This window comes from Erythrolamprus reginae, chromosome 2, assembly GCF_031021105.1.
Source record: "Erythrolamprus reginae isolate rEryReg1 chromosome 2, rEryReg1.hap1, whole genome shotgun sequence".
Lineage (NCBI taxonomy): Eukaryota > Metazoa > Chordata > Lepidosauria > Squamata > Dipsadidae > Erythrolamprus > Erythrolamprus reginae.
The window spans coordinates 336,380,920-336,396,507 of NC_091951.1; the positions used below are offsets into that span (position 1 = coordinate 336,380,920).

At 41.6% G+C, this 15,588-nt stretch overlaps 1 protein-coding gene across 5 annotated transcripts in view; it reads right to left on the reverse strand.

Annotated features, from left to right (window-relative positions):
* The window catches only part of NEDD4L (NEDD4 like E3 ubiquitin protein ligase), a 441,323-nt gene that overhangs the window by 192,489 nt on the left and 233,246 nt on the right, over positions 1–15,588 (reverse strand). For all 5 annotated transcript variants that reach the window (XM_070743513.1, XM_070743512.1, XM_070743511.1 and 2 more), the window contains exons 3-4: positions 6,718–6,799; positions 3,043–3,081 (exon numbers count right to left, since the gene is read on the reverse strand). Coding sequence is in view for 2 of the 5 variants with exons in the window: in XM_070743511.1 (XP_070599612.1) it covers positions 3,043–3,081; positions 6,718–6,799 (121 nt within the window). In the remaining 3 variants the exon portion in view is untranslated. The remainder of the gene's footprint in view (positions 1–3,042; positions 3,082–6,717; positions 6,800–15,588) is intronic.

A 15,588-nucleotide genomic window follows, 5' to 3' on the forward strand; every position in this document is an offset into this window, starting at 1 on the left:
CAGCTGGGAAGCGGCACGGCTGTTTTAAAAGGTCGCAGCCGGCCTGGGGGGCTTCCCAGAACCCCCCCGAACCCCCAACCCGGGTTCGGGGGGGTGCTGGGAAGCCCCCCAGGCCGGCTGCGACCCTTTAAAACAGCCGCACCGCTTCCAAGCTGAGTCCTGAAGCCAAACGCCAAAGGCGAACTTCCGCGTTTGGCTTCAGGACTCAGCTGGGAAGCGGCGCGGCTGTTTTAAAAGGTCGCAGCCGGCCTGGGGGGCTTGCCAGCACCCCCCCGAACCCCAACCCGGGTTCGGGGGGGTGCTGGGAAGCCCCCCAGGCCGGCTGCGACCCTTTAAAACAGCCGCGCCGCTTCCAAGCTGAGTCCTGAAGCCAAACGCCAAAGGCGAACTTCCGCGTTTGGCTTCAGGACTCCGCTGGGAAGCGGCGCGGCTGTTTTAAAAGGTCGCAGCCAGCCTGGGGGGCTTCCCAGTACCCCCCTGAACCCCCAACCCGGGTTCGGGGGGGTGCTGGGAAGCCCCCCAGGCCAGCTGCAACCCTTTAAAACAGCTGCGCCGCTTCCAAGCTGAGTCCTGAAGCCAAACGCCAAAGGCGAACTTCCACGTTTGGCTTCAGGACTCAGCTGGGAAGCGGCGCGGCTGTTTTAAAAGGTCGCAGCCGGCCTGGGGGGCTTCCCAGCATCCCCCCGAACCCCCAACCTGGGTCTTCCCGGCCGCCCACGCAAAGGGGAAACCCCAGCTCCTCGCTGATGCCCGCCGCTCGCCCACCCGCCAGCAAGAGGGGGAAGACCCAGGGAAGGTTCCTTCGGCCGCCCAGCAGCTGATCTGCTCGGTAGCGCAGCAGCAGCGAGGAGCCGAATGGGGTTTCCCCTTTGCGTGGGCGGCGGGGAACGCAAACTCCACCATCTACGCATGCGCGGCCATAGAAAAAAAGGGCGCGCATGCGCAGATGGTGTTTTTACTTCCGCAACCCTACATCCCGAAAAATCGATTATCGCGAGGGGTCTTGGAACGGAACCCTCGCAATAATAGAGGGATCACTGTACTGTACATCCAAAGCAAGGAGAGGGGGGAAAAAAATAAAACCTGAGAAAAGATATCATCCATAGAGAGAAAGCTCTATGCCCGTAATGGCGAACCTATGGCACATGTTATTTTAAGCCTTGGGAAAGGCCATTTCATCCTCTGGACACTTTAGGGAAGCTTCCCTGGAGCCCCGTTATGCAAAAAAAAAACGTCCAACGGAGAAACCGGAAGGTCAGAAAACGCACTTTCGGTTTGCCCATTGTGCTGGTTTTTTTGCACTCTGGGGCTTCAGGAAGTTTCCCTGAACCCTCCAAAATGCAAAAAACAACACAATGGGCAAACCGGAAGTGTGTTTTCTGAACTTCCAGTTTGGCTGTTTTTTTCACGTCCTAGGCTTCAGTGAGGCCTATGTGCATGCACAGGGACAGGGGCTATTGTGTGCATGCACGGGGAGAGGGAAGGGGTGTGGGCATATGGACGCATGCTAGCATACGCCCCCATCCACCCTTTTGGCCCGCAAACCCATCACTGCTCTATGCTGACTTGGAATGAACTTCCTATGTTATTATCCCCTAATATATTTAAAAACTACTAGGCGTAGTTTTTAAATAAATTAGATTTGTTCCATATGCTTTGTTTTATATCTATTCTGTGAGCCGCCCTGAGTCTTTGGAGAAGGGCGGCATACAAATCTAATAAATTGAATTGAATTGAATTCCTCTCCAAAATTTAATACTCTAGGGATTACAAACAGAGCTTCCTATAACTACTATCATCTACTATCATCAAAGGAGCATGTTGTGTTGTCAAACTCTTGCATATTTATTTATTCATTCATTCATTCATTCATTTATCGAACAAGTATTGTATTATAGTACTGTACATATTAACATAACATAACATAAGTAGAAAGTAGTAATAGAAAAGATAATAAGACAGTAGGACAGGTACATTAGGCACAAAAGTGCACTTATGCACGCCTCTTCAAAGTATCCATCACCCAAGTGTCCATCACCCAAGAGTAAGCCTACCTTCTGAACAATCTCTAACAATATACTTAACCTTGCTTGCATAAATTCTTGAGATAACAGGCTATGATTAACCAAAGAAAGTGGCTCAAATCAGAGACACAACACACCTGGAAGATCTAGTTAAAGATTTGGAACTTTAGATCTGGTTAAAGCCTGGGTCTTTTTCTCATGCGTCCATGCAATTTCAACTCTCCTCTCTTTAAATAAAGAAAGAAATACTAATCTCGCATTTTTCAACATCTTAATATCTAATCAGCCTAAATACCAACTGGCACATTAGCAACTGATTCTTTTTAACCAAACATGGTTGCCTTTTTTTCCTAGTCTTTTTTCTCCACCTCTTTTTATCTTTTTTCTTCCTTCCTCTGTTCCGATTAAAACTAAGACAGGCAACGAAGAAAATGGAGAAGCTATAACATTCTAACTACTATCCAGACGTGTTTCTGAGACTATCGTATCAGGAAAGACTTAATGAACTCAATCTGTATAGTCTGGAGGACAGAAGGAAAAGGGGGGACATGATCGAAACATTTAAATATGTTAAAGGGTTAAATAAGGTCCAGGAGGGAAGTGTTTTTAATAGGAAAGTGAACACAAGAACAAGGGGACACAATCTGAAGTTAGTTGGGGGAAAGATCAAAAGCAACATGAGAAAATATTATTTTACTGAAAGAGTAGTAGATGCTTGGAACAAACTTCCAGCAGACGTGGTTGGTAAATCCACAGTAACTGAATTTAAACATGCCTGGGATAAACATATATCCATCCTAAGATAAAATGCAGGAAATAGTATAAGGGCAGACTAGATGGACCATGAGGTCTTTTTCTGCCGTCAGTCTTCTATGTTTCTATCTTTGTAACAGACCACAAAACTTTTTTTTTGCATACTAATGGTATACAAGAGTTAATTTTTTTGCATATTAATGGTATACAAGTATTATTATTCAACATACAACGTAGAGTAAAATTTCTTAAAACCAAAACTTACTCTAAAATAAAATTCCTCGTTCCATTTTGGATTTAGAGTCTGCAAGGGAGAAAAAAAAAAGAGGTGGAAATTTTAGTAACACAATCCTTTAGAAAATGCTGCAATTATACAGTACAATTTGTGGTGAATTATAACAGAACAGAGAGAGAGAGAGAGAGGAGGGAAGAAAAAACACTGGCACAGCTTTCGTCAGGAATAAAGACATTGTTATCAAAAGGCTTCAGATTCATTTGCTAAGCAATCTACTTGTAGGAGGCCATATGAAGTGGGATAAACCAGAAATAGATGCCACTATTATTAGGAACTCCACAGTGGGAGCTGATCAGTGATGACCTGGGCAGAGATGTCTTAATAAAGAGAGTTAAATATTTCATTATTATAAATGCTTCAGCAGGTCACAGGGAAAGTTACTGGAGGATAAGAATGAAGAATATGCCAGTAGAAAAATCTCCCCCTGATTTACAGAAGCATAATTTATACTCTCTACTCTAAAAAAGGAAAGGAATACCAAGAGATTACATTTCAAAATATGGTTCAATAATCTTATTTAATTGGACTATCAATTAACGCTCTGGGAGTACCTGCAAGAGCTTATTAAGAAAAACAGTTTATCTTACAAGCAAAAACAAATAAACAAAGAGACACCAGATTTATTTTTAAAGCAAGAAAAAACATCTCAGTTTATTTTATTTTCCCAAATAGCAACAACATCATGAGATAATTATCCTTTATTCATTTTTAAAGGTAGGAACAGAAAAAACCTGATAAACTAGGTTGGGTAATTAACCCGAGAAAGAGAATACCAACATTAACAAAGCCCTAATATTTATAATTTCTTTCTTTCTGATGTGCAAGAGAAATGGAGCAAGACATCTTTATATATACAGTAATACCTCGTCTTACGAATTTAATTGGTTCCCGGAGGAGGTTCGTAAGGCAAAAAGTTCGTAAGACGAAACATTGTTTCCCATAGGAAACAATGTAAAATGAATTAATGCGTCCAAGGAAAAAAAAACGCAAAAAAACCGCGTGGCCGGCCGAAACGTGGACTCCAGGAAGGAAGTCTTTGTGATGTCAAAGCTCCGCCCATGGAATTCCCTATTGGGATTCCCCACCTCCTTTCCAGCCTCCCGACTGGCCCGACAGCTCCGCGGCTCTTTTGAAAAGCTAACAGCTGGGCGGTGGGGCTTCTCAGCGTCCTCCTGAACCCGAACGCCGACCCCGAACTTTTGCTGAACTTCCGGGTTTAGCATTCAGAACGCCGAGAAGCCCCCTGGCTGTTTCAAAAGGCGACAGCCGGGCGGCGGGGCTTCTTGGCGACCTCCCGAATGCCAAACTTTTGCCGAACTTCCGGGTTCGGCGTTCGGGCGGCGGGTTCATAAGACGGAAAAAGTTCGGAAGTAGAGGCAAAAATTTTCCGAACCCCGGGTCCGTATCTTGAATTGTTCATACGGCGACGGGTTCGTATCACGAGGTACCACTGTATTTACTTAAAATGTAAAGGTCGGGAATGACCTTGCACATATGTGCTAGTCATTCCCGACTCTAGGGGGCGGTGCTCATCTCCGTTTCAAAGCCGATGAGCCAGTGCTGTCTGAAGACGTCTCCATAGTCATGTGACCAGCATGACTAAATGGCAAAGATGAATGGAACCCTGTTACCTTCCCACCAAAGATGGTCCCTATTTTTCTACTTGCATTTTTTACATGCTTTTGAACTGCTAGGTTGGCAGAAGCTGGGACAAGTAACGGGAGTTCACTCCATTACGCAGCAACAAGGGATTCGAACCACCAAACTGCCAACCTTTCAATCAACAAGCTCAGCATCTTAGCCACTGAGTCCCTTTTTTACTTTTTTAATTAGATATATATAATATAATAAGTTAATTTGATCTTGAATCTAGACTATTTATTTGATCTTGAACCTAGACTATTAATAACTGTAGTGATTAAAAGGTGAACTTTGGCCTAATAGTCAGTGATGCTGTATCAGAATTAACATTACACGTTCTCTTTGGCTGAGATTGAAATATAACATTCTGAATCATTGATAGTCTTCACGCACCATGCCAATGGAAAATTATTAGTGAGCGGCTAGATTTAGACTGACGCAAAAGTTCAATGCACCACCAGATGGCAGCAAAGATACATAAAACTCAACACTTGTGTGCCATCTATTGCCCCTCTGGATTTCTGATAATCCTAATTTCTGCAGCCTAGATTTTCTATCCATTTCAACAAATGATCATCAAAATCTAGCAAACTAGCTCTGGAGGGTTTGTAATTCCAGCTTTATGGAATTCGTGGGTATTTTTATTTATTTATTTATTTATTTATTTATTTATTTATTTATTTATTTATTTATTTATTTATTTATTTATTTATTTATTTATTTATTTATTTATTATTGATGGATGGATGGATTGATTGATGGATTGATTGATGGATTGATTGTTGAAAGGGACCCTGTAGGTCATCAAATCCAACCTCCTGCTCAAGCAGAAAATCCTACTTATATAAATCCTACTTATATTAAATCTTATAGCCCATTGTTATTATTTTTTTGAATAATTCAAGGTGGCCAACATATCTAAAACTCCTTCTTCCTCCTATTTTCTCCACAACAGCAAACTTGTGAGGTGCATTGGACTGAGAAAGCATGAGTTCAAAGTCACCCAGCCAGCTTTCATGCCTAAGGCAGGTCTGGCATTCATGATCTCCTGGTGTCTAGCCTAAAGCTTTAACCACTTATTTATTTATTATTTATTTATTTATTCATTTGTCAAATACACAAATACATAGTAAGAAAAATAGACATGTAGTAATATATATAGGGGTAAAAGTGAACTTAGAGGAGAGGATATATGAAAGAAAGAGAATATATATGATAAGTGAGAGAAAGGAAAGACAATTGGACAGGGGACGAAAGGCACACCAGTGCACTTATGTACACCCCTTATTGGCCTCTTAGGAACCAGGAGAGGTCAATCGTGGAGAGTCTAAGGGAGAAATGTTGGGGGTTAGGGGTTGACACAATTGAGTCCGGTAATGAGTTCCACGCTTCGATAACTCGATTGCTGAAATCATATTTTTTGCAGTCAAGTTTGGAGCGGTTCGTATTAAGTTTGAATCTGTTGCGTGCTCTTGTGTTGTTGCGGTTGAAGCTGAAGTAGTCATTGACCGGTAGGACATTGCAACATATGATCTTGTGGGCAATACTCAAATCGTGTTTTAGGCGCCTTAGTTCTAAGCTTTCTAGACCCAGGATTGTTAGTCTATTTTCGTAGGATATTCTGTTTCGAGTGGAGGAGTGAAGGGCTCTTCTGGTGAAATATCTTTGGACATTTTCAAGGGTGTTGATGTCTGAGATGTGGTATGGGTTCCAGACAGATGAGCAGTAGTCTAGGATGGGTCTGGCAAAAGTTTTGTAGGCTCTTGTGAGTAGTGTGAGATTGCCTGAGCAGAAGCTGCGTAGGATCAGGTTAACAACTAGAAGCTTTTTTGGCGATATTGTTGCAGTGGGCTTTAGCACTTAGGTCATTCGATATTAGTATTCCAAGGTCCTTTACTGAGTGTACCACTACACCAAAGTGACTTCCAACCTAGAAACAACTGCCCTTTTTTAAACATGTAAAAAATACAGGATTTCAAATGCATGCTTATCACTTCTACTTACTTTTTTAATAGTTTTTGTTTGCACTAGGGCAAGTTCTCGGTTTTCATCTGCTGCATACAATGAAAGCTTCACGTAGGGATCACTGCAAGAGAAAAACATGCCGTTAACATTCGCTTACATAATTTAATTTCTTAAGACCACTTATTGTCAAGCTGTTGTATTTACAGACTTATGAAATCCGTACTGTATTGTTGAAACCAGTTCAACTCTCCAAGGCTGGCAAGAAAATAAATAAAATAAAACAAAACATCTACCCTAATGAAAATAGAAACAAGCATGAAAAAACATCGGTGACTCACCACACGTATGCACACAATAACAATTAAAAATATATCTATGATTCTCTCCTTAACATCAGAACTCAGAGCAACTCCATTTGGAATACTGTGTTCAGTTCTGGAAACCTCACCTACAAAAAGATATTGACAAAATTGAACGGGTCCAAAGACGGGCTACAAGAATGGTGGAAGGTCTTAAGCATAAAACGTATGAGGAAAGACTTCATGAACTCCATCTGTATAGTCTGGAGGACAGAAGGAAAAGGGGGGGACATGATTGAAACATTTAAATATGTTAAAGGGTTAAATAAGCTCCAGGAGGGAAGTGTTTTTAATAGGAAAGTGAACACAAGAACAAGGGGACACAATCTGAAGTTAGTTGGGGAAAAGATCAAAAGCAACATGAGAAAATATTATTTCACTGAAAGAGTAGTAGATCCTTGGAACAAACTTCCAGCAGACGTGGTAGATAAATCCACAGTAACTGAATTTAAACATGCCTGGGATAAACATATATCCATCCTAAGATAAAATACATAAAATAGTACAAGGGCAGACTAGATGGACCAGGAGGTCTTTTTCTGCCGTCAGTCTTCTATGTTTCTATGTTTCTCAACAAGTCAAGACTGACAGCAAAAGTAATAGCAAAAATAGACTTGAAGACAAAATGATGAAGGTGAAGATCCCATCCAGAGACCCTCTGGAAGAGGTCAGCTTTTTCTAGCTTTTGGAAGTTAGTTAGTTAGTTTTATTTATTTATTTTATTTATTTTGTCAAACAATTTTAGTAATTTGTACAAATAAAACATTAGATAAGTAATGATAAAAAGAAGCGATAGAAGACAACAGGACAGGGATGGTAGGCACAATGGTGCGCTTATGCACGCCCCCCTGCTTTTTAAAAACATATTGCCCCCACAATATGGGTCCTCATTTTACCCACCTCAGAAGGATGGAAGGCTGAGTCAACCTTGAGCCGGTGATGAGATTTGAACCTCTGACCTGCAGATCTAGCAGTCAGCTTTAGGGGCCTGCAGTACTGTACTCTACCCACTTAGCCACCTTGGCTTAATTAGTTAATTGCTTGTTTGTTTGTTTAGAAACATAGAAACATAGAAGATTGACGGCAGAAAAAGACCTCATGATCCATCTAGTCTGCCCTTATACTATTTTTTGTATTTTATCTTAGGATGGATATATTTTTATCCCAGGCATGTTTAAATTCAGTTACTGTGGATTTACCAACCACGTCTGCTGGAAGTTTGTTCCAAGCATCTACTACTCTTTCAGTAAAATAATATTTTCTCATGTTGCTTTGGATCTTTCCCCCAACTAACTTCAGATTGTGTTCAGATTTGACTTATATGCTGCCCTTCTCTGAAGACTCAGGACAGCTCACATATAAAAATAATACCAATTTTTTTCTAAAGCCCAATTATAAAACTATTCTAAAAACCCAAGTCATAAAACCATAACCACACTCATTCCCATTCAAAACCATATAAAAGATATTGACAAAATTGAACGGGTCCAAAGACGGGCTACAAGAATGGTGGAAGGTCTTAAGCATAAAACATATCAGGAAAGACTTAATGAACTCAATCTGTATAGTCTGGAGGACAGAAGGAAAAGGGGGGACATGATCGAAACATTTAAATATGTTAAAGGGTTAAATCAGGTCCAGGAGGGAAGTGTTTTTAACATGAAAGTGAACACAAGAACAAGGGGACACAATCTGAAGTTAGTTGGGGGATAGATCAAAAGCAACATGAGAAAATATTATTTTACTGAAAGAGTAGTAGATCCTTGGAACAAACTTCCAGCAGACGTGGTAGATAAATCCACAGTAACTGAATTTAAACATGCCTGGGATAAACATAGTTCCATCCTAAGATAAAATACAGAAAATAGTATAAGGGCAGACTAGATGGTCTTTTTCTGCCGTCAGACTTCTATGTTTCTATGTTTCTATATAATCACACTCATTCACATCATAGTCGTGCTAATGGCCGGAGCAGTGTTAGAGCTCAGTGGCCCCAAGCCTGCTGGCAAAGGTGAATTCTTAAAGCCTTCTGGAAGGCCAGGAGAGTGAGGGCAGTACGAATCTCCGGGGGGACATGGTTCCAGAGGGTCGGAGGTGCCACAGAGAAGGCCCTTCCCCTAGGGCCCGCCAGGCAGTATTGCTTGGCTAACGGGAACTGGAGAAGGCCGACTCTGTGGCCTCTCACCGGTCGCTGGGATATGTGAGGCTGGAAACGTAACGTAAGTAACCTGGTACTAATCCATGTAGAGCTTATAGGTGGTGGCGAATCTATGGCACGAGTGCCACAGGTGGCACGCGGAGCCATATCTGCTGGCACGCGACCTGTTGCCCTAACTCAGTTCCAACGTGCATGTGTGTGCCAGCCAGCTGATTTTTGGCTTACACAGAAGCTCTGGGAGGGATTTTTGGGTTCCAGAGAGCCTCCAGAGGAATGGGGGAGGGCGTTTTTACCTTGCCCCCGGCTCCAGGGAAGCCTTTGGAGCTTGGGGAGGATGAAACATGAGCCCACTGGGCCCACCAGAAGTTGGAAAACAGGCCATTTCCAGCCTTCAGAGGGCCTCTGGGGGATGGGAAGCTGTTTTTGCCCCCACAAGGCATTGAATTATGAGTGTGGACACCCTGGGAAAAAAAAGGTTCGCCGTTATTGACTTACACTGACAGGACCAATCTAATTTATAGAGAGACTAAGTGACTCTAAAGACTAAGTGACATAACTAAAAAGGTTTTCTAGCCAACCTTTACTTCATGCATTACAAAAATTCGATGCATCTGTATCAGTGGTGAAATCCAATTTTTTTTTTACTACTGGTCCTGTGGGCTTGGTTTGGTGGGTGTGATGTGGCTTGGTGGGCATAGCTTGGTGGGCATGGCAGAGGAAGGATATTGCAAAATCTCTATTCCCTCCCCACTCATGGGGGAAGGATTTTTATTTATTTAATTTTATTTAATTTTATATTTAATTTTATTTATTTAATTTTATTATTTTATTTTTTTAATTAATTAGATTTGTATGCCGCCCCTCTCCGTAGATTCGGGCGGCTACCAACAGTAATAAACAGCATGTAACAAATCTAATGTTTAAAATATTTTAAAAACCCTTATTAAAACAAAACATACACACAAACATACCATGTATAAATTGTATAGGCCTAGGGGGAAAAGGGTAGTTCAGTTCCCCCAAGCCTGATGACAGAGGTGGGTTTTAAGGAGCTTACGAAAGGCAAGGAGGGTGGGGGCAATTCTGATCTCCGGGGGCAGCTGGTTCCAGAGGGTCGGGGCCGCCACAGAGAAGGCTTTTCCCCTGGGTCCTGCCAGACCACGTTGTTTAGTTGACAGGACCCGAAGAAGACCGACTCTGTGGGACCTAACCGTTCACTGGGATTTGTGCGGCAGAAGGCGGACCCGGATATATTCTGGTCCGATGCCATGAAAGGCTTTATAGGTCATAACCAACACTTTGAATTGTGACCGGAAATTGATCAGGAACCAATGCAGACTGCGGAGTGTTGGTGTAACATGGGCATATTTGGGAAAGCCCATGATTGCTCTCGCAGCTGCATTCCGCACAATCTGAAGTTTCCGAACACTTTTCAAAGGTAGCCCCATGTAGAGAGCGTTACAGTAGTCGAGCCTCGAGGTGATGCAAAATCTCCATTTCCATCCACACTCTAAGGCCAAGCCAGAGGTGGTATTTATCAGCTCTCCGAACTGCTCAACACTTCTGCTACAGGTTCTCCAGAACCTATCAAAACTTACTGGATTTCACCCGGATCTGTATGCCTCTACTGATTGGCCTGGATGGTGGTCATCCTGGAGATGTTTATTGCATTAAACAGAAGACCCCCACCTCCACTCCACCCTATATTTATCTTGGCGATTTTTCTTCCAATGTTAACCTCATATTTACTCTTCTACTGTTCAATCTTTTATAATGTTGATTTATCAGACTGTAAGCTGATAACGGAGTCACATGACAGTTAGATGGGTATCATATAAATTTCATAAGTAAATAAACATGATCCTGGAAAACAGCTATCTAAATTGTTCTTGGAAATCTCCACTGAGGAAGCACCCATAACTTTTGCTGTTCTATTCCTTAATCGTTCTCATAGGAAATTCCTCTTTAGTTCAAGTTGGATCTTTCACTATTAAGGATTCCACTCCTTGCAATTGTACCGGCTGCCGATTAGTTTCCGGACACAATTCAAAGTGTTGGTAATGACCTATAAAGCCCTACATGGCATCGGATCAGAATACCTTCGGGACCGTCTTCTACCGCACGAATCCCAGTGGCCGATTAGGTCCCACAGAATTGGCCTTTTCCGGGTCCCATCGACTAAACAATGTCGTCTGGCGGGACCTAGGGGAAGAGCCTTCTCTGTGGCAGCCCCGCCCCTCTGGAATCAACTTCCCCCAGAGATTAGGACTGCCCCCACCCTCCTTGCCTTCTGCAAGATGTTGAAGACCCATTTATGTCGTCAGACATGGGGGGACTAATCCCCGTCTTCTGACTTATAGCATTTGAGTGTGGTGTGATTGTGTAGCATTGATTGTTTTTAGTTATAATGGGTTTTAACTTGTTTTTCTTAATATTTGATTTGTATTGTATTGTATAGTTATTGCTGTTGTGAGCGGTGGCCCCGAGTCCTCACAGAGGGGCGGCATACAAATCTAATAAATTATTATTATTAAATTATTATTATTACTGTATTTTTTTGTATTTGATCAGTTAGTCTCTTTGCAACTTGGACCTTTTTATAACCACCTCCATCAACCCTTACAGATTTTGATGGGCTTATTAATCAACTTTGACCTGCTCTTCCGCATAATGCATGAAAACCATTTGACAAATCAAATCTACTGCCTTTTGTAGAGAAGCATCTACCTCAATTCATTCCAAAGAATGTTTGTTCTCAGCTCTCAACCTCTCCCACCAAGCAGTATTCTGGAAAGCTTCCTAAAATACTTTTTTGTTCCTTTGTAAAGCCAATCTAATATATTAACCTCTGGTTTGACTTTTCTTAAAAAGTAGGGAGCCTACTTGGCAGGAAGGATTTAAAGAGGAGCTGACAGATTTGGAGAGAAGGAGAAAGAAAAATTGAACCCCGGGATTTAATATCCATCGGTTGACAGAACGACATCAGCTCAGAAACATGGCTCTAACTCAAAAAATATATTTACTTCCCCTTGAGGACCTGTATACTGCACAAGTCAAAAAGAGGGCTGTGAAAATATTTACTGATTCCTTGTATCCTGGACATAAACTGTTTCAACTCCTACCCACAATACGACGTTATTATTATTATTATTATTATTATTATTATTATTATTATTATTATTATTATTATTATTTATTAGATTTGTATGCCGCCCCTCTTCGAAGACTTATAGAATGCCGCACACCAAGACAACTAGACATAAGAACAGTTTTTCCCAAATGCCATCACTCTGCTAAACAAATAATTCCCTCCCTGCTGTTACTACCAGTTTTTTTCTCATCATTCCTATCATCCATTTCCTCCCACTTAGGACTGTATGACTGTAACTTGTTGCTTGTATCCTTAAGATTTTTATTAATACTGCTTCCTCATTGCTTATTTGACCCCTGTGACAATCATTAAGTGTTGTTCCCCATGATTCTTGACAAATATATATTTTATATATATTTATGTACACTTATATATATATTTATGTACACTGAGAGCATATGCACCAAGACAAATTCCTTGTGTGTCCAATCACGCTTGACCAATAAAGAATTCTGTTCTGTTCTATTCTTATTCTATTCTTGCTTTATAAGTAGCAGTGCCCTAGCCAGAAATCAGGAAGCATATTTATTATTTCTATCTTCACGCACTACAGTTTTGTTGCTTCCAAAGTTCAGAGTTTGAAGTCTTGGCAATGAGCAGAGAAGTAGCTTGTAAACAAAAATATCCCAATAGCAAAATGGGAACAATTAAGCATGGTTGCTGCCTTTAATCACAGTTTACTGCATAAATCATTCTTGGCTAGGTTTACACAACAGGCAAATAAAATCCGAACTACATCTGAACCTAATCAGTCATAACTGGTCACATCTCATCATCCATTAGATGACTAATTTATGATCTTGGTTGAATAGCTTGTTATGATGGTGGGTGAATAAAGCTGTTAGATCAGTGGTTCTCAACCTTTCTAATGCCGCGACCCCTTAATACAGTTCCTCTTGTTGTGGTGACCCCCAACCATAAGTCTAGCGCCAATTCTCCCAACAGAGCTTTAAGTTGATTGGCAGGAGGGTCCGAGGGACACCCCCACTGTCAACGCCTGATTGGTCGGATTGTAAAAATATGTTCCAAGGCGCCAGAATAGAAGCTTTAGTTCCTAACACCGTAGGAAATTTGTCTTTTCTCAGGGTCTTAGGCGACCCCTGTGAAATGATCGTTCGACCCCCAAAGGGGTCCTGACCCCTAGGTTGAGAACCACTGTGTTTATTTATTTATTTATTTATCAGATTTGTATGCCGCCCCTCTCCGCAGACTCGGGGCGGCTCACAGCAATAATAATACAATGTAAACAAATCTAATATTTAAGTTAATTTAAAAAAAACCCAATTTAGAAACCAATCATACATACTAGCATACCATACATAAATTTTATAAGCCTAGGGGGAGGGAAAATGTCAATTCCCCCATGCCTGACGACAGAGGTGGGTTTTCAGGAGCTTACGAAAGGCTAGGAGGGTGGGGGCAACTCTGATATCTGGGGGGAGTTGGTTCCAAAGGGTCGGGGCCGCCACAGAGAAGGCTTTTCCCCTGGGTCCCGCCAAACGACGAGTTGGCTCTCTGGAACCAACTCCCCCCAGAGATTAGAACTGCCCCTACTCTTCCTGCCTTCCGTAAACTCCTTAAAACCCACCTTTGCCGTCAGGCATGGGGGAATTGAAACACCTCCCCCGGGCATGTTCAATTTATACATGGTATGCTTGTGTGTGTGTCTGTTAGTATATGGGGTTCTTTTAAATCTTTAAACATTTTAAAGTTATTTGGATTATTTATGATTTGTGCTATCTTGTTGTGAGCCACCCCAAGCCTTTGGAGAGGGGCGGCATACAAATCTAAATAATAAATAAAAATAAATAAAATAAATTGTTTAGTTGACGGGACCCGGAGAAGGCCAACTCTGTGGGACCTAGATGTTAGATGGATATTCCTGTCCTGATTATCTTAACATTCTTCTATGATAGGAAGAATTAATGAATGATGATGCTTGCTTCTCAAAGCATAGAGTCCACGTGGGTTAACTCATCACATATACTGTTATGAAGATGATGGGCAAAGTTGTACTCATTTATTCCCCCATATTGGGACAAGATCTTTGATCTCTGCCATATGACTTGTATTATTTGTATGGCTGAAGTTGATCTTTAACTCCACTAGGTCCAACTTCTCCTGTGCTTCTCTGGCCATCACTGGCATGAATCTTGGATCTCAACACAGGGTGTCCAGGGGGAAAGCATTTTGAAATTCCCTGATATTTCCCTGACATTTCCCTGTAGCTTGCGATCTAGTTAAGGCACGGTCATAAATGACGTCATACCAAACGGCTAAGCCATGGAGAAATATCGGTTGCTGAGGAAGCAAGTTGTTGCCACAGTTGTGCTCATTTTTGCTTGACTCTGCCAGGCAGCGCGATCCATTGGTTTTTTTTACATGATTTTTCCCTGACTTTTAAACATTTTAATGTACAGTGTTCCCTCAATTTTCGCGGGGGATGCGTTCCGAGACCGCCCGCGAAAGTCGAATTTCCGCGAAGTAGAGATGCGGAAGTAAATACACTATTTTTGGCTATGAACAGTGTCACAAGCCTTCCCTTAACACTTTAAACCCCTAAATTACAATTTCCCATTCCCTTAGCAACCATTTAGATCATTACTCACCATGTTTATTTATTAAAGTTTATTTTTTTAAAAACTTATTAAAGGTGAACGAAAGTTTGGCGATGACATATGACATCATCGGGTAGGAAAAACCGTAGTATAGGGTGGGAAACCGCAAAGTATTTTTTAATTAATATTTTTGAAAAACCGTGGTATAGACTTTTCGCGAAGTTTGAACCCATGAAAATCGAGGGAACACTGTAGTTTGTTTTTCCCCCCTGATTTATTCTGGGTTTTTTTTCACGAATTCCCTGATAATTTAGATATTTCCCGAACCACCGATTTCCCTGATATTTCCCTGATTTCCCGGTTTTCCAGGTTTTCTAGACACCCTGCAACAGAAAAAAAAAGTATCCAAGCCAATACTTCAAATTCTATCCCCTCCCACCAATTAAATGGATAGGAGTTTCTCGATCTTGACAATTGTAAAATGGGTGGATATCAAGTCCCAGAATTTCCCAACAACCATGGTAGACTGGGGAATTCTTGGGATTGATGTCCCCTGCTTGTATCCTTAAGATTTTTATTAATATTGTTTGTTTCCTGATTGCGTATAATGACAATCATTAAGTGTTGTACCTTATGATTCTTGGCAAATGTATATTTTCTTTTATGTACACCGAGAGGAGGTGC